General features: G+C 36.4%; 1 protein-coding gene across 2 annotated transcripts in view; it reads right to left on the bottom strand.

Annotated features, from left to right (window-relative positions):
• Nucleotides 1-27,742, bottom strand: part of CD2AP (CD2 associated protein) — a 142,217-nt gene that overhangs the window by 78,159 nt on the left and 36,316 nt on the right. For both annotated transcript variants that reach the window (XM_009451415.5, XM_527616.9), the window contains exons 3-4: nucleotides 12,476-12,629; nucleotides 1,542-1,642 (exon numbers count right to left, since the gene is read on the bottom strand). In XM_009451415.5, coding sequence (XP_009449690.1) covers nucleotides 1,542-1,642; nucleotides 12,476-12,629 — 255 coding nt within the window. The remainder of the gene's footprint in view (nucleotides 1-1,541; nucleotides 1,643-12,475; nucleotides 12,630-27,742) is intronic.

The raw sequence follows: 27,742 nt of genomic DNA, 5'->3' as shown, positions 1-27,742 counted from the left end.
CTGCTTGTTCAATTCCATTGCTGAAACTTCCCACAGCATTTTGCATTTCTGTAAGTGCATCCATTGTTTCCTGAAGTTTTGATTTTTTTTTATTTATGGTATCTATTTCATTGAATATTTCTCCCTTCACTTCTTGTATCATTTTTTTGATTTCCTTAAACCGGGCTTCATCTTTCTCTGATGCCTCCCTGATTAGCTAAATAACTTACCTTCTGAATTCTTTTTCAGGTAAATCAGGGATTTCTTCTTGGTTTGGATACCTTGCTGGTGAGCTAGTGTGATTTTTGGGGGATGGTAAAGAACCTTGTTTTGTCATATTACCAGAGTTGGTTTTCTGATTCCTTCTCATTTGGGTAGGCTCTGTCAGAGGGAAGTATAGGGCTCAAGGCTGTTCAGATTCTTTTTGTCCCATGGGGTGCTCCTTTACGTAGTACTCTCCCTCTTTTCCTAGGGATGTGGCTTCCTGAGAGTCGAACTGTAGAGATTATCTCTCTTCTGCCACGCAGCAAGTCTACCAGGCTCCGGGCTGGTACTGGGGGTTGTCTGCACAGAGTCCCGTGATGTGAACCATCCATGGGTCTCTTAGCCGTGGATACCAGCACCTGCTCTGGTGGAAGTGGTGGTTGGGACCGGCGGGCGGGGTATTGAAATGAACTCTGTGAAGGTCCTTAGCTCTGGCTGTTTAATGCACTATTTTTGTGCTGGTTGGTCTCCTGCTGGGAGGTAGCACTTTCAAGAGAGCATCAGCTATGTAGTATGGGGAGGAACAGGTGATAGGCAGGGCCTTAGAACTCCCAAGAGTATATGCCCTTTGTCATCAGTTACTAGGGTGGGTAGGGAAGGACCATTAGGTGCGGGCGGGGCTAGGCATTTCTGATCTCAGACTCTCCTTGGGTGGAACTTGCTGCGACTGAGCATTTGGGGTGTCTCCCAGGTCCTACAGGAGCAGTTTGCTTCCTTCAGAGGGTCTGTGGGTTCTCTCGGCTTTCCTAACATATTCCTGCAGTCGTTCTGGAGCAAAAGTTCACAATGTGAGCCTCCACATGCTGCTCTGTCTATCCCAGTGGGAGCTACAATCTAGTCCTGCCTCCTGTCCATGATCTATTTTTAAAATATTTTAAAATCCCATTCTAAGATATCAAAATGTAGGAAAGTATTTTTATTAATATTTGAATGTGATAATTCAAACAAGGCAAAGCTTTTAAAAAGATTTTGCTTTGTATTCCCTCTAAGGCAAAATTCCTTCTATTTCACTGCTTTTTGCCTATGGTAAATTCAGAATCAAAGAAAAGGCTTGTTTACGTTCTTAACTACTTAGATTTCATTAATTTTTAGCTTTAAGGGGGCATTTTTATTCCTAAAGGCAGGAAATACAAATACATATATAAATACAGCAAGGATGAGTAAAGAAACTCTATACCATTTTTTTAAAAAAGTGACAACAGTTCTCACAAAAGACTAATATTCTTACAATTAATTTTTCTAAAATCCATAGCATCAATTACCATTACTGTTTTATCTGTAACACATTTTTTCCTTACCTCTTCATTAATATCAATAATATCTCCCACTTTCAGCTCCAGTTCATCCTCATTTTGTGGAATGTACTCAAAAAGAACTTTACACTGACGCTTCTTGGTCTCTAAAGAAAGTAACATAATAAGAGATTAAGAATGATCATTTTTAAAAACAGTATATTTACATGCCATGTTTATAGTCACAGGACTTACATAAATAAATAAAAACAGAACATATGAGCATTCTAAACAGCTAATCACAATCAGCCCTGGTTAGCTTTTTACCCCAAGCCCCACACTACAAATATTAAGGCTTCAGGCAATAAAATATCTTTATACATCTTATCCCACCATTTACACAAAAGCAAAATATCCAAATACCCATTACCATTTTTGAGACTAAAAAAACCGACAATAAAAGACACTTTTGGCACAACAAATTCATCATAGACAAGTCCTCTAGGCTAGTGATTTTCAGACTACTTCCTAATCAAGTCTGGGAATACTACTTAAAATTAGTACTTTTACGACTATAGAAAGCAGCAGTAAGATGTACAAATTTCAAATTTGTTTTATCTTCTTTAATAACTATTTTCAGACAGCTAAAAATGAAACTCATTTATGTGAAGATAATTCTACTTTAGCTTTTCAAACAAGCTTCATTTATTCAGAAATGATCATTTATAACCATTCGCGCTTGTGTTCTCAACCTTTTTCAAGCTCTAAGAACTGAGAACTCAGACTCACTCCCATCTTCAAAAGTGAATCATTAAGCAGCTATGGGTAGATGATCAGGAACAGTTGACTACTTCTTGATACTCAAAGTGTGTTTCTTAGACCAGCAGCAACAGTGTAACCTGGGAGCTTGTGAGATATGTAGTATCTCAAGCTCCACCCCACATCTACTTACTAGGAACTGAATAAAAAGTTCCCTCGAAGTTCATATATTGAAACCCTAACACCCAATGTGTTTGGCAATAGTGCCTTTGTGGGGGCGGTAAATAGGGTTAAATGAGGTCCTAAGGGTAACACACTAATGATAGGACTAGTATCCTTACAAAAGAGGAAGAGACATCAGCCCACCATTGCCCTCCCCAACCCTCCAATACAAAGGAAAGACCAAGTGAGAAAACAAGGAGACAGTGGTCCTCTACAAGCCAGAAGAGGGGCATCACCAGAAACCAACCCTGACAGCATCTTGATCTTGGACTTCTAATAGTCCAAAATTGTGAGAAGATAAATCTGATGTTTAAGCTACTAAGTCTGTGGTATTTTGTTATGGTAGCCCTAGCAGACTGAATTTTGAATCAGAGTGTGCACTTTAACAAGATCCCTAGGTGGTTCTCAATCTTGTACCCAATAATTCAGTCACCCTGATCCTTAATTCCTTGAAAATGGAATACCCTATTCCATCTCACACTTAAATGTATTGTTTCTTTTCTCAAGGAAATTTACTTTCATCCACGAAGCCCACCTTCAACTCATCTTCACTTCTCAGCTTAGAAGACACTCCCAAATAGCTTTCTTTTTCTTTTTTTTCTTTTTTCTTTTTCTTTTTTTTTTTGAGACAGTCTTGCTCTGTTGCCCAGGCTGGAGCGCGGTGGTGCAATCTCAGCTCGCTGCAACCTCCACCTCCCGAGTTCAAGCGATTCTCCTGCCTCAGCCTCCTGAGTAGCTGGGATTACAGGTGAGCGCCACCACGCCCAGCTAATTTTTGTATTTTTAGCAGAGGCAGGGTTTCACAATGTTAGTCAGGCTGGTCTCAAACTCCTGACCTCAGGTGATCCACCCGCCTGGACCTCCCAAAGTGCTAGGATTACAGGCTTGAGCTACCATGCCCAGCCACAAATAGCTTTCTAAATTAAATACTCTTCTTTTGTGCTACTCTAGCACCCTGTACTTACCACCCCCTATTCGCTTCTGCAATCCACCCAGCACCTAGCATAGGGCCTGGCTTATTCTAGGTATCTGATATGGTTTATTTGTGCTGCTATAACAAAATACCTGAGACTAGGTAATGAAGATAGTACAAATTTACTTCTCACTTTTCTGGAGTCTGAGAAATCCAAGATCAAAGTGCCAGCAGATTTTATATCTGGTGAGGGCCCTCTTGCTATGTCATCACATGTCAGAAGGGCAAAAAAGGGCCTAAGCTAATATCCTCCTGCCCTTTCATAAGGCACTAACCCATTCATGAGAGCACAGCCCTCATGACTTATTCATTTCTCAAAAAGATCCTACCTATTAATATCACCACAATGGAAATTAAATTTCAACATGAATTTTGGAAAGAACTATAATTCAAACTACAGCAGTATCTGCTACATATTTTTGAATGAATTAATAAACAAATATCTAGGTCTAACTATATGGCATCATTGTCAACCAATATTATCACAAGAGTGTCTACACTCCATCAGTAGCCTATCACCAACAATCCTAACAAGATTTTTCTTAATAATTTAAATGCACACTTAAAGAACAGAACTTGAGAAGAAAACATGCACACTAGAAAAAAATTAGTGATAAAACTTGAATACATAATGACAGTAAAATATTTAATATAAACTACAAATATTTCAAAAATTAGAAAGGACAGGTTTGAACTGGAGCAGATATGGAAGGCTTCAAAGAAGAAATAAGAGTTATACAATGAAATATGAGTAAGATACAAGAAGGTGGGGCAGATGTGGTAGATATTCTAGAGCAAGGAAAACAGTTTTACTAACAAAGTAGGATTTGGTGACACAAGGATTCTAAGGAGAGAGGACAACAAAGGAGAATCCTAAGAAGTAATCTGGACAGGAAGAATTTCATTGCATCAAATCATGATCTCCAAATAAACTCTTCGTAAAGAAAGATGTCATGCTACAATAGAAATATCAGCTGTACTGGAAGTCAGAAGACTTATGTTCTGGTACAGTTGTCATTACCTAGTTATTTCACTGAAATTCTCTAGGAATCAATTTCCTGGGCCATAAAATTACAATGCGGAACTAGAAAACCACTACAGTTACCTCAGCTCTGACATTCTGTCAATCTATGAAATTGTTTATCAAGACAAAAAGTAATCTAACTTCACCCCCAAAACAACAAAAGAAGCACACTACATGCAACCAATAGCATGGAAAGGTACAAAACAGAGATAACCATCAAGTAGATAAAATAATTGAGTCTCCAAATAAGAAAGTTACATCTGTGTAAGTTTTTTCCCCTTCCTAAAGCAATTAATAATTTGTATCTGATTTTTTATTGTAGTTTTTATAATAAAAGAAGCCAAAGAAAGCAAACAGACTGGACGTGGAGGCTCATGCCTGTAATCCCAGCACTTTGGGAGGCCGAGGCAGGCAGATCACGAGGTCAGGAGATCAAGACCATCCTGGCTAACACGGTGAAACCCCATCTCTACTAAAAATACAAAAAAATTAGCCGGGCGTGGTGGTGGGTGCCTGTAGTCTCAGCTACTCAGGAGGCTGAGGCAGGAGGATGGCATGAACCTGAGAGGCGGAGCTTGCAGTGAGCTGAGATCATGCCACTGCACTCCAGCCTGGGCAACAGAGCAAGACTCCGTCTCAAAAAATAAAAAAAAGGAAAAAGAAAGTGAACAGTAACCATAATTTTTTAACTAACCTAGAGTTCACAGTAAAATTTTTCACATTTCACCTTTCACCAGACCTCACAGTAAATTTTTAAGTAATTTAAATAGTTTTTTGCGTGCTATAAGAAAACTTCTCATCTCTTGAAATATAGTGTCCCTAAATACCTTTGCAAGTTGTTCCAGTGACCTTGAGAAACTGTGTTCATTAATGTGTTATTTGCAGTTAGCACTTCATAGATAAGAGGCAAACAATCCATATTATTGAAAAGAAATGTCTATTTTGTTCAAGGTGCTCTTACAAGAACAAAATCCTTTCTTTCTGATAATTTCAGACCTTTTTTAAAATGTGGTTTCTTTTTCATGAATTTTAATATCTCTTAAAATTGGACTTAAGGTGAAATGGACTACTCATTAGCCCCCACCCAGGCAAGTCAATGAAGTCTGAGCAGCCTAGTTATATTTTACCCAAGAGCTTTATTTCTTCCTCTCACACTAAACATAATTTTTCCCAAGTAGTTTGTATTAACAGAATCATTTGCAAAAAATGAAAAAAAAAGATTCATTTAATCAAAGGAAGGAGTCACATTAGATAAAAACATCTAAATAGCTATTATTACCACAAACTATGAGTCATTTATTTTAAAAAGAAAAAATAATTCCACATTATTTCATATTTAAATAGGGTTCACTCATAAATTGAGGTGACTGCCTATATTGAATCCATCCATTAATTTAACTGCCAGCACAATTAAGGGGGCACTTTGAGATTTTTCACATTTCAAACTGCACAAAGTCAATAAATGTTAATTTCTATAATGTATCAGAACCCATGCTAAGCACAAAAAAGAAGAGAGGTGTCAATAAAAGGATACATGAAATTAAGTCCATTTAAAAAAAAACACTGTAACTAGTATTTTCTTTTCCTTTTTTTTTTTTTTTTTTTTTTTTTTTTGAGACAGGGCCTCACTCTGTCACCCAGGCAGTAGTAAGAACTCTGTTCACTGCAATCTCTGCCTCCCAAGCTCAAGCAATCCTCTCACCTCAGCCTCTCAAGTAGCTGGGACCACAGGTGCTCACCACCATACTGGGCTAATTTTTGTATTTTTTTTGTAGAGATGGGGTTTGCCATGTTGCTCAGGCTGGTCCTGAACTCCTGGGCTCAAGTGATCCACCCACCTCAGCCTCCCAAAGTGCTGGGATTACAGGTGTGAGCCACCACACTCAGCTATTAGTATTTTCTTATCATAAGTAACCTTTAATACTTTCCAGTTCTACAAAAAAATTAATTGTACAAAAATTGTCTTCTAAAAATCATTATATAAGTAAAGCTACTAACAAGGAAGAGAATAAAGGAGGTACAGCAAAGGCGGGGACATACTGCATTTCTTTCATGTACCAGCACTATTCTAAATTCTTCACATCTCCCAACAACAAAGCATTAACACTCACTATCTCATTTACCAATGAGAAAAAAAGGAAATAAAAAGTTAAATAATCCATCAAAGACTACATAGCTAAAATGAGGCAAAACTAAAATTATATCCACTTCTGGAATATTATGCCCACTTCTAAGCCTTCTATCTTTCCACTATAGTATGCTGTCTCCTTTACAGATTACATAGTACTTTGACATAGCTCATACAGTCTAGTCACACTGGATTTTTACTCCTCAAAAATACCATATACTTGCTTATTTCTGTGGGTCTGCCAAAGGCTGCATTTCTTCCTTGAATGCTATTCTCCCAATCTCCATGTGCTTGTATGTCCTACCTAAAGAAGAGCTTCAATATACTCTTGCTTGACAACCCCAGTACAAAAAATTACCTTTTCATCTAAATTATCACTACACATATGTCTCTCATACAGTTCTGAGTTTACAGTATAAAACACCAGAATAACTGTAAACATTTATCAAGCACTTACAATTACTTAACATGTTAATGCCTCTTATAGCTTACGAGAAAATTATGACTATCATCTCTATTTTATAGTAACTTGATGTTCGCCCCTGCTAGACTGTGAATTCTGAATCATCCTCCACACCCAGCTTTATGTGGCAGATTTAATTAATTGCCTAGACCAATATTGTTTCTCATGATCATACTACTCACAGATACAAAGGCATTTGACACACAAGAGTTCAAAAATTTCAGAAAACTTTACATGTTTAGTATTTTTAAAAAACAAAACCAAATTGTGTGAAATTTCAGACTCAGTAAGGTTACTGCCCTTGTTCTTTTTCTAATAAAACAGAAAATCTCTAATTTCTAAATGTGAGTCATCAAGAATAGTTAGGTATTTCATGTCTGAAAAATAGATGTAAATATTCAGATCAAACAAAGCTCTTAAATTATGAAACCATTTCTCACTGAAGACTGCTTTTAATGTTTCCATCAAATGCTAAAATAAGAGCATACCCCAATAAGAAGTGGGAGGTTGAATGCTAAAACTTCAGAAATAACAGCAAAAGGATTTTTGACCCAATTTTTGGTTCCAGTTGGCTCTGGAAAAAAATATCTTCAGGTTTTATTAAAGCATTAAAATATATTTAATTAGTCAATTTTTAAAATAAATTTCTTTCTCCACCAGGCGCAGTGGCTTATGCCTGTAATCCTAGCACTTTGGGAGGCCAAGGCAGGTGGATCACCTGAGGTCAGGAGTTCGAGACCAGCCTGACCAACAAACATGGTGAAACCCTGTCTCTACTAAAAATACAAAAGGTAGCCAGGCATGGTGGTGCACGCCTGTAATCCCAGGTACTTGGGACTTTGGGGCAGGAGAATCGCTTGAACCTGGAAGGCGAAGGGTGCAGTGAGCCAAGATCATGGCACTGTACTCCGTCCTGGGTAAGAAGAGCGAAACTCTGTCTCAAAAAATAAATAAATAAAATAAAATAAAAATCAATTTATTTCTTCAATAAGCAAATAATCAAATGTTATGAGAAACACTGATTCGGCCATTTTACATGAATGATGAATGAATACATCATTTTCATGTAATGAAATATTCATTACATGAATACATGACATATGTATCAATCAGCCATTCATACAGTTGTATCTTTTTAAAAATTTTTCTCGCCCGGAGCAGTGGCTTGGGTCTGTAATCCCAGCATTTTGGGAGGCTGAGGCGGGCAGATCACTTGAGGCCAGGAGTTTGAGACCAGCCTGGCCAACATGGTGAAAACCCATCTACTAAAAATAGAAAAAATTAGCCAGGTGCAGTGGCATGTTCCTGTAATTCCAGCTACTGGGGAGGCTGAGGCTGCAGTGAGCTGAGATTGTGCCAATGAACTCCAGCCTGAGACTCTGTAACCAAAAAAAAAAAAAATTCTCATCCTTAGCAATAAAAAAATCATAATGCTTAGGCCATTAAGTGAAAGGCTCAAACTGTTCAAGATACTGCCTACTTTGCTGAGATGTTCTACTTAAGACACTCAAAATTTTAGAAAATCTTCATTATCACTATCATGAAGAAAAAGATAATGTGATCAGAGGTAAAGTATTATGTCTGTAGCATACTTTCAACTGATTCCATTAAAAAAGTATATGTATATTAAGATAAAGCCAATGTGAGAAAATGTTAACAGCATATGTAGGTGAAGGGTATACTATGTTCACTGCACAATTATTCCTTCAACTTTTCTAGATATTTTTAAATTTTCCAAATAAAATAGAAAGTTAGAACAGCCTACCCTGTTCAAGAGGGTAGGGTGTTCTAACCCCAAGATGATCTAGTCATTTGAGTGAGTCTTTTTCTCCTTATCAGTCAGAATATTTCAATGTCAAAGAGCCACCATGAACCAACACACTCATTTTTTCAAAAGGTATGCTGCAAAGATGCATAGTCAGTGGACATAATTTGACAGCATTCAGAATGTTACTATTTTCTTCAGCACTGACTCAAAATAAGAAAGCACACTATTTGCTACTTTATGGGAGTGAAGTAATGTGTAGACTGGCATTATTTCAACTAACTTTTCATGTGCAACATCATCCCTTGCAGTATAAACACTAGTGATCTATCAGTATCAATCTCAATGTATCTTTTACACTCAAAATAATTAACTACATGAAAAATCACTTCTGCTGTAGCGTGAGTTTCCACTACTAAGGAAAATACAATTAGCAAACACTATGTATTCCCTCACGTGTGCCAAGAGATTTCATCTGGTATCAATTTCTTCCAAATGTAAAGTGAAATATCTACCAATATTCCACGCTGACTGCTAATATTCTGATGCTGAAACACGTCAATTTATTTACTCTCTAAACACAATATTTTACCATTATCTTTGTGGCTGATTTTACAAGGGTGTCAGAAGTAATGTGACTTGCAACCTGTTTTTGCTTTGAGAAATGTACATTTGTTCTCTTCTCTGACTTTAGCAACTTACAGTAATCAACTTTTTCCTGAGAAACACTATTCCATGTTTGCTCTAAAAAAAATTAATACTTCCTTGTTTTACCAAATGAGCTACCATGATTAGCAATGGATCACAGCAAAAGTTTTCACGGCTTCATTACTACCCCAAAAAAGCCAATATACTGGAGACTAGAGAAGAACAGCTCACTAGTCCAATCCAGTTTTTGGATACTCAACATCATTATACTTATTTGAACATCTCTTTTGTAGTTGCTTAGACAAAATTCAACACATACACAGATTCATTTTGTCTTGGTACACAGGAATTTAAACTGAACATATATACTGCAGTGTTTACACTATTAACCTTATGTTAATACAATGGTTTTGGGTTTTTTTTAATTAATATTAATAGTACTGGTTAGTTGTATCCTGCTACTATGTAACAATACAATGAGCCACTTTTAAATAAGTGATCTATTTTGGGAATTAGAGATACGATCCAAACAGTAACAAAAAAAAAATCAAGTTTAATACACATAAAATAATACATAAATGACAGGAAAACAGAAAAGCAAAAACAACTTGCATCCTGTTTTAAATGTTAGCTGACACTAAATAACCAGTTTAGTCCTTGCAGCACATGTACTTTAAAAACAAGTTATGGAAGATCCTTAGGAAAAAAAAGGCCTAAGCTTCCTGGCACCAACTGCATAATGATTTTTCCTTCTTACAAGAGAAAAGAATTTACATCCAGTGTTCTTACGAAAGGCAAAATTTACTGTATCCTTTCCTATTAGAAGTGAAAAAATATTCAGAACCTTCAACCTCTTTGTCTAACTTCTACTTAAGAAGAAACTTATCCCTTTATAGCTCCCTAGAGTGAAAGAAAGTTGTAAATGGATTTTACTATGGACAGAGGTCATGAAAAAACCTCCCGTGGGCCTAAAAATTCTCCCTCAGCACAGACATTCTATATAGAAGTTCAGCTGTATGATATAAAACTGTTATTTGTCCCCAGTCTCCAAGCAGTTTCAGAATTCATCATCATCAGAACTGCTGAAACCGTCCACCTTCAGGCAATAATGCTAGAAAGCAGTATATATAAGATGCAAATATTCCCTGGATATTGTATTTCCTTGAGAAACAAAGAACAAACAGAACCCTAGAATTGGTCTAAGTGTCATGAAATCTGTTTCATTTTTATGACAACCTGTTTTTATTTTATGAAAATAATCAAAGGATGATGTAATCCAAAAGTAGAGGTTTCCCCAAACTTCACAGACAACAGCTTATGACAGTAATAGACTGAGACATAAGGGGACTCTATAAAAATTATTAATAGCCTTACAATTACAATTTGGGAAATGTATGTAAACAAAATTTCTTTATTGTAGAATATTTTGTACTACAGGGATTTATACACCATAATTTCAAAGACATTAAAGTAAATGTGATTAAATACTCATTAACTATTAACCCATTTATGCCAGAGGTTGCAGTTTTTTGAATTTTTGCAATCAGACCTTAGCAATGACCTTGAACAGCAGGATAGTAATAACTCCTACATTCTTAGCATTCCAATAATGGGACACTAGGCATAGATGGGTTAAATTAAATTGACCATAGTAATAAGTATGCAATCTCTAGGCTAGCATGGTGGCTCACGTCTGTAATTCCAGCACTTTGGGAAGCCAATGGGGGCAAATCACTTGAGCCCAGGAGTTCAGGAACAGCTTAGGCAACATGGCAAAACCCCATCTCTACAAAGAAAAATACAAAAATTAGCAGACATGGTGGCACACACCTGTAGTCACAGCTACTCAGTAGCCTGAGGTGGGAAAACTGCTTGAGCCTGGGAGGTCAAGGCCGCAGTGAGCTGTGACTGCACCACTGCAGCCAGGACAACAGGGTGAGAGTCTATCTCAAAAAAAAAAAAAAAAAAGTATTCAATCTCTGAAGGGTCTTCTGGTTTTATTGTGTTAAAACATTTGCTATGTGCTCCCATAACACCGTAATTCTTTGTACACGTTTAATATTTTACACTTTTTAAATAACAGTTTCTTTTGTTTTTTGGAGCAGAGACTGGAGTGCAATGGCAGATCTCGGCTCACCTCCCGAGTTCAAGTGATTCTCCTGCCTCAGTCTCCCAAGTAGCTGGAATTACAGGCAAGTTCCTCCACGCCCGGCTAATTTGTATGTTTAGTAGAGATGGGGTTTTACTATGTTGGTCAGGCTGGTCTCGAACTCCTGACCTCAGGTGATCCACCTACCTAGGCCCCCCAAAGTGCTGGGATTACAGGCGTGAGCCACTGCACCTGGCCTTAAATAACAGTTTCTTTTCCAAGAATGTAAGCTCTTTGAGAACAGCAATATTACCTGGTGTTTTTTGTTTTGTTTTGTTTTGTTTTGTTTCTTAACCACTTTCTCACCAGCAGCAAATAAAACTCAAGAGTTTAAATGATCTTTCTGAGGTCATAAGACAGACTCAAACCCTTATCTGATTTCAAATGTAATGCTCTCCTTTGCCAAGTTGTTCCCCTAACATATTTACACAGTACCAAATCCTTACAAGGTAATTTGCAAGGCCAACCACCTTGGAAATGTTTATGTTCAGATGTTTAACAACTGAAGAAAAAGCACTATCAAAATTCTTGTATCTATGCTAAGAATCAGCAGATATTTCAGAATCCCACTAAATAAACGGTATTAAAATACAGTTAAGGTAAAATGGTAATCATTCAGCAGAGTCTGAAAGATAAATAAGAAAACAGAGCCTCATGCTTTAATTTATAATGATATTGATTTGCTATTGATTGCACATGACTAAAAATTAAGATTGACTACACAGGGCAATAACTAGTAACATGAGACTTTGCAGGAAGTTACTGTAGTTGTCTACAAAAGACTGAACTAATTTTTCTTAATTTAGACACAGTTATAAAATATCCTTCTATTTTGATGTAATTATGCAGGAAAGGAATTATTTACATACTCTTCTTAATGTTTTTGGTTTGTGGATGTGGCTGAATTCCTCCAGCTGGAAGTCCATAGGTGCTTATTCGTTGTACAAGACTTGCTACATTCCCATGCCTTTCCCGTTTGATGGGCAAACTGTCATCCTTGAATTCCGTCTCTCTTTTAATTTCCTACAAAAGGGAAAATAAATAAAGAGGCAAGTTAAGTTATATTTTTTATATTAAATCCTCAAATGTAAAATACCAAAAAATAGCTACAGTAATTACTATATAAATCATAATATCAATAGTTTCCAACCTTTGCTCTGCTCAAACATATCTGAAGAATAAAACACATTTTGGTAACAGTGACTCATGAGTTTAAGTTTTATCAGAACTGGAGATGAAGATAAAGGAAAGAGAGGCTCAAACCCCACCCCCACCACTCACCCCAACTACAAAGAAACACTGAGATACAAAGACAAACAATAATTCAAAGTCAGGGGTAAACAAACTTTCTATAAAGTGCCAGATAGTAAATATTTTACAATTTGCAGACCATACACTTTCTGTTGCAACCATCAACACTCCTATGTGTGGTATAAATGCAGTCAGATATTTAAATGAATGAATATAACTATGTTCCAATAAAACTTTATTTATAGACACTAAAATTCTAATTTCAAATAATTTTATATGTCATATTATCCTTCTGATTTTTTCCAACCATTTATAAAATTCTCAGCATTCTTAGCTCATGGGTCTTACAAAAACAGGTGGTATTCAGACTTGTCCTGTGGGCTGGTAGTTTGATAGCCCCTGATCTAAGTCATGGCTATAAAATAAGACATGTGAACCATCATGGAAAAGTATAAAATTTTACTGGAAGACATGAAGACAAAAACAAAGTTATGCCATATTCAGTAACTGAAAACTCAGTATCATAAAAATATATCAGTTCTCCCTTAAAATTGATGTAATATATCAATGCAATTCAAATACACAAAAAATTTGGAGTAGCAATTTAATAAGCTGTTTCTAACTTTATACAGAACAAAAGGCTAAGAACAGTGAAAACACTTCAAGGAAAAGAAAGCGGAGAGAGTTTTTAACGAAAATACAAAGGAAAACTATAACGATACAATTAGACAATGTGCTACTGGCATAAAGACAGACATACTGATAAATGAAACAAAATAGGAAATCCATAAACAGACAAACTTGATTTAAAACAGAAAAAAATGAGGAAAGATGGAATCTTAAAATACATTGTGCATGAAAAACGTTCCATATTTAATAGGGAATGAAACTGGATACCTATCTCACACATTTCATATTAAAATTAACAATTTTAACTTGATATGGCAAGTATTATATATGTGTGTGTGTGTGTGTGTGTATGTGTGTATACATATATATATATAATTTTTTTTTTTTCTTCAGACAAGGTCTCCCTCTGTTACCCAGGTTGGAGTGCAGTGGCATGATCATGGCTCACTGCAGCCTCCACCTTCTGGGCTCGAGCAATCCTTCCACCTTGCCTCCCAAAGTACTGGGATTATGGTAGTGAGCCTCGGTGGCCAACCAAGTATATTTTTCTTAACCTTTATAATAGAATATTTCTATTTCAAGTTTATAAATTCTTATGATTACAAAAGTATTACAGATTGTTTTAAAAGTATCTTGTGAAAAGGATTCTTTTTTTTTTTTGAGAAGGAGTCTCACTCTGTTGCCCAGGCTGGAGTGCACTGGGCGCAATCTCTGGTCACTGCAACCTCCGCCTCCTGGGTTCAAGCAATTCTCCTGCCTCAGCCTCCCGAGCAGCTGGGACTACAGGCATGCACCACCACACCTGGCTAATTTTTGTATTTTTAGTAGAGACGGAGTTTCGCCATGTTGGCCAGGCTGGTCATAAACCCCTGACCTCAGGTGATCCGCCTGCCTCGACCTCCCAAAGTGCTGGGATTACAAGCGTGAGCCACCACGCCCGGCCAAAAAGGATTCTTATAAAACATACTTCAAATACTTGAGAACTGATAATGTGCTAGTTTTTTAATACAGTGCAAAATAACTATCATGTACTATAATTATTACTAGCTATAGTTTTTTAAAAATCAATGTGGAACAGGAAAAGAAGAGTACTGGTAACCTATCATTTCCAAAATTTGAGAGCTGTGCTGTTGCAGGAAACTGAGGACCAGAGAGACCAATATGGAGAACAGGAGGATTGTTTATTTAAGGTATGCACTGGCTCAGTGGATTCATATCCAAAAAGCTGAGCCAGTACATACCTTAAATAAACAATCCTCCTGTTTCCCCTCATATCGTCTCTCCAGTCCTCGGTTTCCCGCAACAGTGCAGTGCCCAAAAGGTGTACACATTTCATTAGTAATAATTCTGATTAAGAATAAATGTTTTTTCTTTCAGTTTCTGTGTATTATTTTTTAAATGGCTAAATTGTTAAAATATAAACATTTATTAAGTTACTCGAATCCAACAGTAAGAACAACTCTTAGGTCTTTCTTTTGGTGTAGGAGCATCATGAAATAAGGACTGAGACAATAATGGTGTTGTGTAAACCAAGAAAGTTTCGGAATCTCTGGCATAGCAATTGAAAATGAGAATTCTTAAAGAAATTTTTTACTCTTAAAAGCTGATTATCTTAGTATGATATCAAAAAACACATTTTTGGGGGGTAGAGATAGCATCTTGCTATGTTGTCCAGGCTGGTCTTCAACTCCTGGGCTCAAGTGAGCCTCCCTTCTTGGCCTCCCAGGGTGCTGGTACTAGTTTTGCCCAGCCAAAACCCATAAATTTTAAAATAACATTCAGTTATATGTTAAAAAGGTAAAAAAGCTATTACCTTGTAAATAAGTTCTGGCAATATATGTCCACAAGTGTCAACCTAAATAAGACACTGAATGAATACTATTCCTTAATGAAAATCCTGGTTCAACAGACACTAAAGTAAATTTATATTTGTACTACTTGACATAGTATCACCTTTCTGCTCTTTAGCATTTTCATAAATATTTATTGAGCACCTGCTAGTACCAGGCAGCAGCTAGGCATACAAATGTTAACAAGAGAGACTGTCTTTTGTTCTCACAGTACTGTACATTTTACAAAAGAATACAGAAAATAACCAGGCAGTTAAAATTCAGTGTAATAAATATCCAAAAACTGAAAACAATCCAAACATCCATCAACAAGTAAATGAATAAACAATGGAATACTACTCAGCAATAAAAATGAAGAAGTTATTGATACACAAAAAAATCCATCAATTTCTAATTCTGATTGAAAGAAGCCAGACACAAAATACATATGGTACATTAAAAATCTTAGAAAATACAAACTAATGTATAGATTAAAAGGCAGATAAATGGTTTTGTCAGGGTAGGATCACAGAAAGAGAGATGGACAGTAAAATGGCACAAGAGTTCTTGATAAACACATAGAGCCTCTGCATCTTCATTGTGCCAGAGGTTTCATGGTTGTATACAATTGTTTAAAAACTTACTGAATTTTACATTTTAAATGGATGCCATTTATTGTACATAAATTATACTTCAATAAAGGTCATTTAAAAAAATGTTCATGATAAATGCTATAAATAGAAAACACCAAATGCCTAACACAGGAAGTGTAGCTAACATAAATTCAGTGGTGTTAAGGCAAATCGGGATGACTTCTCAGAGAAAGTGACATCTCTACTGAGACAGAAAGAATAAATGAGAGTTAGCAAGGTACAGAGAAGGCAATAGGAGGAGTGTCTTAACAGGAAAGAATAGCATATGAGCAGGCCGGAAGGCAATGGGAAGCACAGAGCTTCTGAGGAATGAAGACAACACTAAATTTGCCTGGAGCATGGAAGGAAGGGAAAGATGATAAGGGTGGTAAAATTCAAGAATAGCAAGGCGAGCAGACGGCTGATATAAAGCTCTCTGAGTCTGGGTAGGCAATCTGAAATACAGTAAATTCCCACTTAAAGTCTTTGATAACTTCTTGGAAATTGTGACTTTAAGCAAAACAATGTACAAGGAAACTGATTTTAGCATAGGCTAGTTGACATAAACAAGAGTTAAATTCCTGTGGCATACCTCTGGATCACAAAAACATCACCAAACTTATAAAGATCAAAACACTTCTAATAATAAACACTGAAATAAATGTGAGCTATACATACATTTAGTAAATTTAATAAAAACAAGTAAGATAACTATTTATGCACCTATTCCAGTTCAGGGTTTCCAGTGGCCAGAGCCTATCCCCACCAGTTCAGGGTGCCAGGTAGGAACCATCCCTGGACAGGACACCATTCCATCGCAAGGCACACTCAGACTGGGAATGATGTAGATACACCAATGAACCTCAAGTACGCATCTTGGGGATGTGGGAGGAAACTGGAGTACCCAGAGAAAACCCGTGCAAACATGAGAATATGCAAACTCCACAGACAGTGGCCCCAGCTAGGAACCAATTTTTTTCATCAACATTACAACAAAACGACACTGAACAAAATGAATTCATGTGAGGACCTAACAGAAGATGAGATGCTGCCATAGTGGAATAAGTTGGGGGGGGGGGGGGGGGGGGTGCAGTACTAGAGTTAAATATACCAGGTGAGAGCAGAATGTGCCCTAAGTTATAATCGTGACAAAGGGGAGAAACGCTGAAAGAGTCAGAAAATATTCAAGAGGCAGAATCTAGATAATTCAGCAGATACAACCTAAGAAGAAAGAGTCAAAGATGATGCCCAAGTTCCTGACTTGGGCAACTGCTCAGATGTTGCCATGCACTAAGAAAGCAAATGTATCAATAGAGTGAGAAGATAAGCCACATAATGGGAGAAAATATTTGCAAAAGATGCCTAAGACTGTCATTTGAGATATACAAAGAAATATTAAAAGTCAACAATAAAAAAGCAAACAGCCTGATTTTTTAAATGGGCAAAAGACCCGAAAAAATCTCTGTGATCTCTCCTAGATTCCCTATGCCGGCACAAAAAAAGATAGGGGAAACATCCTTTGCCTCTGCCATCAAGAGACTTACCTCTAAACTTGTGACCCTTTTTGTGACTAAAAAATCAGTAGGTACATCACTAAAATGTTATGTTCCAGGACAGAAGGGATTATGTTTTATTGTATTTCCACTGCCTAAAACAGTAGCACCAAGTAGGCACTAACATACTTAATAAACTACTATTTACAACTGGTAAAAACAGCAAAGCATGAGACAGTTGTATAACACTCTAATCCAGAAATAAACCCAACCAAATATATAAGTTCCGTATATAATAAATGAACTGGCTGGGTGCAGTGGTTCATGCCTATAATCCCAGCACTTTGGGAGGCTGAGGCTGGCAGATCACTTGAGGTCAGGAGTTCAAGACAAGCCTGGCGAACATGGCAAAACCACCTCTCTACTAAAAATACAAAAATTAGCCAGGTGTGGTGGCACACACCTGTAACCCCAGCTCCTTGGGAGGATGAGGTATGAGAATCACTTGAACCCAGGAGGCGGAGGTTGCAGTGAGCCAAGATCACACCACTGCGCTCCAGCATGGGTGACAGAGAGAGACTCTCTCTCATCCCCCAAAAGAAGTAGTAAATTAGAAGCTCAAACAGCCATTAGTTGTGAACTATTTAAATAAACTACAGTACATGCATTTGATAAAATACTGTAGTCATTAAAGAATGATATATCTATATTAGAAATGATATCTGAATCACACTATTGAATAAAACAAACCAATTTTACAACACCACATATATAAAACATGTTTCTATTAAAAATACATGCTACCCAGAAGCTTCTTAGCCAACAATATGACACAAATATATATTTACAGGTATGAACTAAAAAATGTAGGTAAAGACGACGACTTGATTTTTACTAGTGAACCCAATTTTCTTGACTCTGAACTCCCATGTAACTCTGGGTAGAAAACTAAACCTTGTCACTTTCAAAAATAATGAAATCCAGGGCAGGGCCACTGGCACAAGCAGTATCTAGTACTTTCCCTGGTTGGGGACAAACAACTAATCTGCAGGTATCACTCAACGTACTCCAAGCAGCTTCCTGGCACAGCTGACAACATAGTTACTTCCATGTCCCATACCAAATCACCACATACCAGATGCTATCTTTTTCTTCTACTGGGCAGCCTCTTCAAGCTAGCATATCAATTCATTCACTATGGTGCACTGTGTCCACAGGAAATAAGAATCTACTTTATATGAAACTTACCTCCTTCAGGAAAGGACTGAAAGAGAAGTGTACCTTGTTTTCACACTCCCTTTTACTCTCCACATTATAATTCTCCCTTCCCTTTCTTTCACCAAATTCTTGATCTCCTTGTAATGCCTCTTTGCTCCTATTGGAATCACTTTGGTCTCTTGGATATAAGAAATTTACAGCCTAGTTCTTTGTATACCTGTCTCAACATTATACTTTCAGTTGATCCATGGGAGGTGGGAAGGGAGACCAAGAGCAGCAAGAACAGGTATACTTCTTCATTGAGTGTAGGAGCACACCTTCACAGACTTCTCCAGGCATTTATGCCTACCACACGTAGGATTTCTGATGAACATGACCTCTTCATGTAACTATTCAAAAAAACTGTTTCTTTTTTTAAAAGAACAATACATATTTTTCAATCGGAGGGGGGGAAGTCTTTTATTTTGGGAAAACAGTTAAGTGGGTAGAGAATTTTGAAAAATTACTAAGTATAAAACATGAAAGATACACAAATATTTCCCTGTTTTTATTGGTAATGCACATAAGAAAATTACTTTGATTTGCTATTAATAACACCCATCAACCTCACAGTTTTCAGACTGCACTAAGTATTTTTCATACTAATAAAAACAAAATATACATAAAAGACTAGTAGTTACAACCTCAACATGCCAAAGAGTACTTGCTCATTTTGGATTCTCCTGTCTGCCTCATAAGCTACCTACATTGAAAAAATAAAATTCACACTTCTGAGAGCTACTGTTGCTTCTAGTACAGGAGACCAAGCACTTGACTTACTATTCAAATCCTGTTCCTCTTGAAAGTAACTCCAATCTGACCAAATGTGATAGAGGACAGGTTCAGGAGACAGACAAACTGTATACAAATCCTGGTTCCACTGTGTTCATTTGCTGTAAAACAATGTTAACATGATATATGAATTCATTGCTCAAGATCTAGAACCATTTTAGGAACCTTCAATTTTCTCTGGGACATAATCATATCTAAGAATATTAGATATAATAAATCTTCTGAAGACAAAAGATACAAATAAAAGGGGGAAAGCAACTTAAAAAATCTTATAGTCTACAATGAATAGAAAAAACTCAGGTTTACAGCCTTCCAAATACATACTGCCAACTGAGATGTTACCACAAGTACAATTTTGCTTAGACCTCAAGGCTCTAGGCAAGATTACAAATAAGGTAAAGTTTGCTGTGAGGTCCACCACCTTCTTCTCTGGAACTCCTCCGAGCTACAATCCCTTACTACTAGAAACACACACATACACTCTCACCAATCTACTCTTTTCCCTAGTTTCTGGAAACATAGTGCCTCTACCAGACTACTCTTTGGCTATCAATTTCAATAGCAAATTTTATCTAATATAGCAAAATTTACCTAGTACCTAAGGTATTAGTAAGGCTTCCAGTGTTTATTCCTTCCTCTGCCCTTCATTCACTTTTACCAAAAGAGCCAGGAAATAGCATACATATTAACATTGCAGTATTTATTTCCTACCAACATCACTTCCTTTCCTGACTTGGAAAATAACTTCAGGAGATGTAGTAAAAAAGAGTCCTCACTTGGAAAGCAATCATGTATAGTCAAAGCAAACTCTGAAAAACTCTTGAGTTTCATACTTCAAATGAGGGAAGCCACCTGCACAATAGGTAATGTCAATACAAAACTTGCCAAGAAAAAATACAATATGGATAATCTCCATATAGATAAGAATGTGCTATACTGATTGGTTTTGCTTCATAGCTAAAGAGTAGGTAGTACAACAAGAGGATAAAAACTGAAATACATACGCAAATGGTGGGGGAAGCTAAAAGGGTATATCTACTCTTCATCTATTAAGGTAATCAAAGATACATAATTTTGTTTGTATTAACCAAAACAAACAACTAAAAAGATAATTAACGAAATTCACAAACCACTCCTTCATGTTGTAATATGTCCATATAATAATCTGGCTATCTAATCCTGGCTGTGGCCATTATCATGATTTGAAAATAGAAAGCAACTTACTTGTATTCCATAGACTCAAAGGTCACAAAGAATAATAAAAACCAGGTGAGAAGTCAAGAACTTCATTTCATTTCTCAAATGAAACAGGCAGGTTACCTAGTCACCAAATTCCTAAACACAGTAATAATTCTGCTTAAACTAATTAAAATCTAAGGAATATACTTATTTTTAATTTAACATTCAGGATTTCCAGAAGTATATAAAATTAGTATCTCCTACTTCACAGAAGCATAATCAGACAACATGAAAAAGTGGTATTACTAAAGAATAAGGAAAATAAGAATTAAATGTTTATCTGGTATATACTGCCAACTATTTTAGCTCTAATTTTAGGCTTACATTTTAAAAAATAGTCTAGAAATGATTGATTTAGATTTTAACCTAACAAAATGGCCTACCATACTCCTGAAGTATTTTTGTTTTTTTTTAATATAAGTAATCATATATAAGGAATATCCAAGAAAAACTACTTAAAGTCATTTGATTTTCCTTTCTATTGTGATTAAATTAATTGGATATTCACTAAAGCGCTTAAGTTCAAAGAAAAATGACCAACAAGAAAAAATGTCCTTAATATGAAATCAATACGTATCGTCTAAGTGTCAATAGATCAAAATCGGCAAGGAAAACAAAAATGACAGATATAGCAGGACTACTTTGAAAGTTTCTAAACTTCTCTCCTCTACTATGCTTTTTGTTACACAATTGCTCTCCACATTTTGGACAAAGGAACTTCCTATTTAAACTATTCCTCCTGTATTCAGAGAAGGCAAAAGTAGAAATGGGGTGGGGGAAGTTATATAAATTCACTGTCAATGGCATCCTACTCCTTTCCTTTTTTCTATCCAGGAATGTAAATGAGAGCCAAGTGAAGTACAGTGGAAAAAAAAAACTTAAGAACTTTTCTCTTTACTCATTCTTTCAGACATACCACAATGATTGAAATAAACTGAAAATAACCCAATATTTTATAATGGTCACATTTTTCCTAATAGTTTTGTTCATCTAAAAAATGTCATTTCCACCTTCAGGCCTAGATGAAGGGGTTTAAGAATAAGAACTGCAAGAAAATGAGGGCTAATGTGTTTACAATTTCTTCTAACGGAAAAAACATCAGGCTTACGTGGGAAATTCTTTCTCAAGGATGCTAGACTCCTTGAGGCCACAGATGAGAGTGACACAGCAGGCAAGTCGTGCTGGGTCCAAGGAGCTAGAGCAGGAGATATCCCAGAAGCCCAGCTCTGGCACTCAACTTTCCTGATACCTGGTTTACCTTATTTCTACAGTAGTGACCAATCTGAAATACCTTAGCCGAAACAAAATGTATTAACTCCTAAAGGGAAAAAATGAGAATGTAACTTTCCAGATTAAGTCCAAGGCAAACATTAACATGGTTTATATATAATAATGTCTTGAATTTCTTGAATTTCTATTTACAGTATGAAGAATAGTATGTAAAAGGGGGAAATGGTACAAATAATTGCATTTAAAAGATTTGTTTTCTAGGAAACAGTCTTTAAAGCTATCTACCAAATTTCTAAACATGGAAGAAAGCTGAGGGAGGGTTATAAAGAAAGGTACTTTCCACAATGGATACTTCTATATTGCTTTGACTTTTGTTTCGACATATACTATGTCTGTGATTTAAAATAAAATAAAAGATTTGGTGTACCTACAAACAACAGTGTTATGTCACATTGTTATAGGGCATTTGGAAAAAGACACATATGCTATGCGAGTACACTTTATCAAATGTAAATCCTTATATATATTTTCTAGTATTACCTGTATAAAGTATTTCTCCAACTCACTGAATATAGTCTACGTGAAATTCAGAATAGTATTATCTAAAATAACTCAAGTCGCAGAATGAATTACTCTTAATATGTGTGTAAAATAGTTAATGCTTTAACAGTAACAGAAAACATACTATGATGTATCATCAATAACTATACACAACTTTGGCATTCTTTAAACCGTTTTTTATTTTTTATTTTTACTTATTTTCAATGAAGATTTATTTCTTGCTTAAGCAACATATTCAACACAAGTGGAAATGGAGATCTGTTCTTTTATCTAAATAAAAATTGCATATACTTAAGGTATACAACATCTTTTGACATATGTGTAGATAGTGAAATGATTACTACAGTCAAGGTAATTAACATCTACCATTTTCATTACAATTCCCAATTAGCCAGTAAACTTGTCTTCCATTTAATATTCCAATATCTGCAAGGTTTTCTCCCTTAATCTGTCTCCAATTAATGAAAGTAAATCAAACATCAAAATATTCTCTATATGAACTATTATAAAGCTAGCTCTTGAATTGTTCTATTAAAGTCGCCAATACATTTCTATAAATACTGGAAAACATCACTGACATCCATCCAAAAGATCTAACAGTTTCATAAAGCAAAAGATTTTTAAAACTAAACACCATATAACACCAAATTGTCATTTCCTTTACTTATTTATTCTTATGAAAACTGGAATAACAACAGTCAAAAACTAAATCAGCATCCTTCTAAAAAAAGAATTATTTTTTAAATCAATGAGACTTTCCAAAGTAGCTATATACATACATCTCTTATTCTTCATATTGCTAATTTTTCAAGTAGCTTTAAAAAAGATTTTAATTATATTTAAACATTTAATGTAAATATAATTTACATTATATTTACTATGGAAATCTGCAAATAAACTGAAAATAAACATTTTTAAATAAAAGATAATTTTTCAAACTAATTTTTTAAAAACCTGTATTCTAAACGAAGAGAAAAAAATTGCTAGAAATTTAGGTTGAAACCAAGAAAAAACATCTGAGTGATTTTTATTCATTTGTCAGCTTCCTGAAAAACTTACTGGGTAATTTTTGTTTTCTTATTCCTGACTATATCAAAAAGTCTAGAACACTTTATATCAAGGTCAAGAAACTCTTCAAAAGGGATCAAAATTTCATTTTACATTTAAAAATGTAAGTAACAGCAGTTCACTTACCAGCACCTGAGACATCTGTTAACATATCCACTTATTTTTTAAAGCAGCAAAATAAAAACATTATAACAGTAACAGGTTGTAAAGTAAGTAGTACCACCTCCAGGATCACTACAAAGCTCACAAAAACAAACTGCTTCACTGTTCACAGATTGAATCCCCTTATCAACAAATACTGTCCTGCTAACACTCTTTTAAGTACAGCGAATAAAAATACTTTGTTAACCTTCTCTTTTGATATCATTCCGCTGATATTTCTCTGCTTTTTCCATGACTCTCTGTGCTCTGGCGCTTGTAAAATTCACTACCAAAGGCACCTTCTAAGTATTCCTCCTCACCTGCTCCTCCCCAGCCTCCTCAGGTGATCAGACTCTGCACCCTTTTATATGAAACTCAGCAGTGAACAGAGTCCACCAATAATTATTCAATGTCTCCAATTAGTCACTTGCTCTGTTAGGTTATCTTTCTTTCTTTTTTTTTTTTTTTTTTTTTTGAGGCAGAGTTTCGCTCTTGTTGCCCAGGCTAGAGTGCAATGGTGTGATCTCGGCTCACTGCAACCTCCGCCTCCCAGGTTCAAGCAATTCTCCTGCCTCAGCCTCCCAAGTAGCTGGGATTACAGGCATGCACCACCAAGCCCAGCTAATTTTGTATTTTTAGTAGAGACAGGATTTCTCCATGTTGGTCAGGCTGGTCTTGAACTCCAGAACTCAGGTGACCTGCCCGCCTTGGCCTCCCAAAGTGCTGGGATTACAGGCGTGAGAGTTATCTTAAATCTCATGTGTTATCTTAACCTTCAGAAGCAAGTCATAACTTAAAGGGTATCAACTACGTTTATTACCTTTTTGCTGAATGCAAATCTATTCTTCTTTTTTAATGGCAACTAATATTTAAACTTTTCCAAACACTAGCTTAATAACAACAGCTTAAAAACAGCTATTACTATGCCATTTCTTTTTTGAGACGGAGTCTCACTCTGCAACACAGGCTGGAGGGCAGTGGTGCGATTTCGGCTCACTGCAACCTCCACCTCCCGGGTTCAAGCACTTCTCCTGCCTCAGCCTCCCGAGTAGTTGGAATTACAGGCGCCCGCCACCACGCCCAGCTAATTTTTGTATATTTAGTAGAGACGGGGTTTCACCATGTTGGCAAAGCTGGTCTCAAACTCCTGACCTGAGGTGATCTGCCCGCCTTGACCTCCCAAAATGCTGGGATTACAGGTGTGAGCCACCACGCCTGGCCTACTATGCCATTTCTAATAGAAAAGAACTTTTATAATTATGAGTATTTAGACTGAGTAAAAACCTTACTTATGAGCAACATAAGCAGCTGTTATGGATGTGCATTACAAGCATCACCATCTAGATTTTCCCTTACAGAAAGATGGAGTAGGTGTTTCCCTATTCTTCCTGCTAAATATAGTTTAAAGCTCTGGACCTTACATATGTAAAAAATAAATATTTAATTAAATTTTGAAAAGAAGGCAGACCAGCCAGGGACAGGAACTGAGCGAGTTCCTCAGAATCTGAGGAACAACATGGCAGTGAGTTCACTAATATTCTTTTTGCCTATATCCCAGGCTAGGTACTGGAGAAGTCTGCAACATAGAAATGCCAATGCAAGCAGAAAAGAAGAAAACAAAACTCAAGAAAAGCCCACTAGTGTTAGCCCTAGCCAAATGACCAGGAAAACAGGCAGACTGGCAAGACAGAGAGCTCTTAGACAATAACCACTGTGCCACAGTCAAACACCACAGGGACAAAAAAAAAAAAAAAAAACTGTAGCACCAGTCCTGCCCATGGTAGCAATGACCAAGTAGGGAACCTAGACTTCCATCCTCATCAGGCTATAATAAGGCGCCCCAATCACCACCATAGACCCCATTTTCGCCCCCAACCACCACCCACCAGCGGCATGGTTACCAGAAAAGGCCAAGTATACAGCCGGGACTTCCCTCCACACTAGGTGAAAACAAACCACACCTTCCTTCCCCCTGCTGTCAGCGGAGGCCATATGGACAGCACTAATGAAGTACATCTGCCTCTCCAGCCAAGGCGGGTATCAGTGGAAACACAGTGGGGAGCCCCTCCCGACAACTGTCAACAGAGACCAAGTGAGGCACTGGACTTTGGCACAATTCATTTCACTTTTTTCAGCATAGATTTCCTCTTTAGGAAAATAAAGCTTATATTTAGATCCAAGGTCCTCAACCAATATTGACTGTTATAAATATTTTTACCACTGATACTTCTACCAGGACTTGAACACAATCTTCAGTTTTTAATAACGAGGCCCCAGAGATGTCTGCTTTATCCCCAGTCTCAGTAACCGAAACAACTTTCCATAGTCAATTTAGCCCCTTACCTAAAATGAACTGCCTTTTTTCCATTCCAAAGGACTCAACAAAAAAAAGATCATTTCCACAGGTCATTTTTCTAAACACAAGACTTTAGTTCCACAAAAAAGACCTAACAAAATTTGTTTTGCCCTAAGAAGTTAGAACTTATACTCAAATCCTAACACACTAAAATCTTTTTTACTACCTAGTTTAAGCAAATAGACTAATCAAGCTAACTGCTAGTTCCACATTTTCTCATTTTAACTGTTTTCCTCTTTATTTTTCTCCTTCCTTGAAAACTACTAACTTCTTTTAAAAGGGCAATTTGAAAAGTTCTGCCTTTTTCCCTATTTTATTGTTAATACTTAACAGTGCCTGCCATATTATAGGTATTCAAAAAAATTTGTTGACTAATTTTATAATTTAGGTGATTTTCTTCTCCAATTTCTCCTTTCAGATATGAATGGGCAGTTCTTGAGCAAGAAGATAACAGGATGAAATAATAAATTCCACTATATATCTACATACAAGGAATAGACACACAAAATCTAATTGCTACCAAACAATCCTAACAGGTGAGTTCCCTGCTTTGACACAGGAAAAAACTCATGCTCTAGGGTGAAGCATCTTCAGAAAGAACACACAACAGGTACTTGTGTGGATACAGTGGCAAGGGCACGGTGATCAAAAGAAGTCAAACAGAGGTCTACACATCCTGATTCCAAAGGCCGTACTCCTGTCACAATGCCAAACTATCTTCTTCCTGAAGTAGCTCTAGCAGAGTAGCTAGAAACCCAAACCATCACATGCAGCCTACTTTGTCTAATTTCAGGGATCCTTCTCAAAGGGAATTCATTCCTTATCTACTCTGCATTCTCCTGTGTTTTACTGGCCAAATCTTGTCAGAGATGTTATTCTAGACCACCCAACTTATCAATGTCATTTTCCACCTCCCCAAGCATTTTTGTTCAAAGTGCTTATGGCTATCAAAAATTAACTTTATCTTATTCATTTATTCTTTTGCATATTTGTCTGCCCCACCATTAGAATATGAACTCATTAAAAAAGAGTGAAGTTATCTGTGTTATTCACAGTTGTGTTCTTGCCACCTATAAAAAGTCCTAGCACAAGGAACCTCAGTAAATATCTGAATAAATAAATGAGTGGCAAATAGATAAGAATAAAACAACTGAATTGGAACACCAAGAGGCGGAGTGTAGGGAGGGATATGCCACAGTACTACCGTGTCTCTTTCTAAAAAATACCACAACAGAGGCTACCTGGGGAATTCATACTCTTTTCAGGAATACTGAAGAGACCCACTATCTAAATAAAACTGAAAAGCCTGTCACAACTATTGCAAAAAGGGACATGTGGTTGATTTTTAAAAAGATGTACATCAACTAGAACATTCATACATTGCTGATGGAAATGTGAAATGTGAAATGGGACAATCACTTCAGAATATAGTTTTGCAGTTTCTTATATACCCCAGCAATCCCACTCCCAAGTATTACTCAAAAGAAATGAAAATATATGTTCACACCAAGAGGCATATATCAATGTTTATGACAGCTTTACCCCTGATATTCAGAAATTGAAAACAATCTAAATATCCATCAACAGGTAAAAAGAGGATAAACACTGTGGTATACATAAAATGGAATGCTTCTTAGCAAAGGAGAGCAGACACAAA

The sequence above is a fragment of the Pan troglodytes genome, chromosome 5 (assembly GCF_028858775.2).
Source record: "Pan troglodytes isolate AG18354 chromosome 5, NHGRI_mPanTro3-v2.0_pri, whole genome shotgun sequence".
Taxonomy (NCBI): domain Eukaryota; kingdom Metazoa; phylum Chordata; class Mammalia; order Primates; family Hominidae; genus Pan; species Pan troglodytes.
Note: the sequence above shows the minus strand (reverse complement) of the source record. Positions and strands in the feature narration are given on the sequence as shown.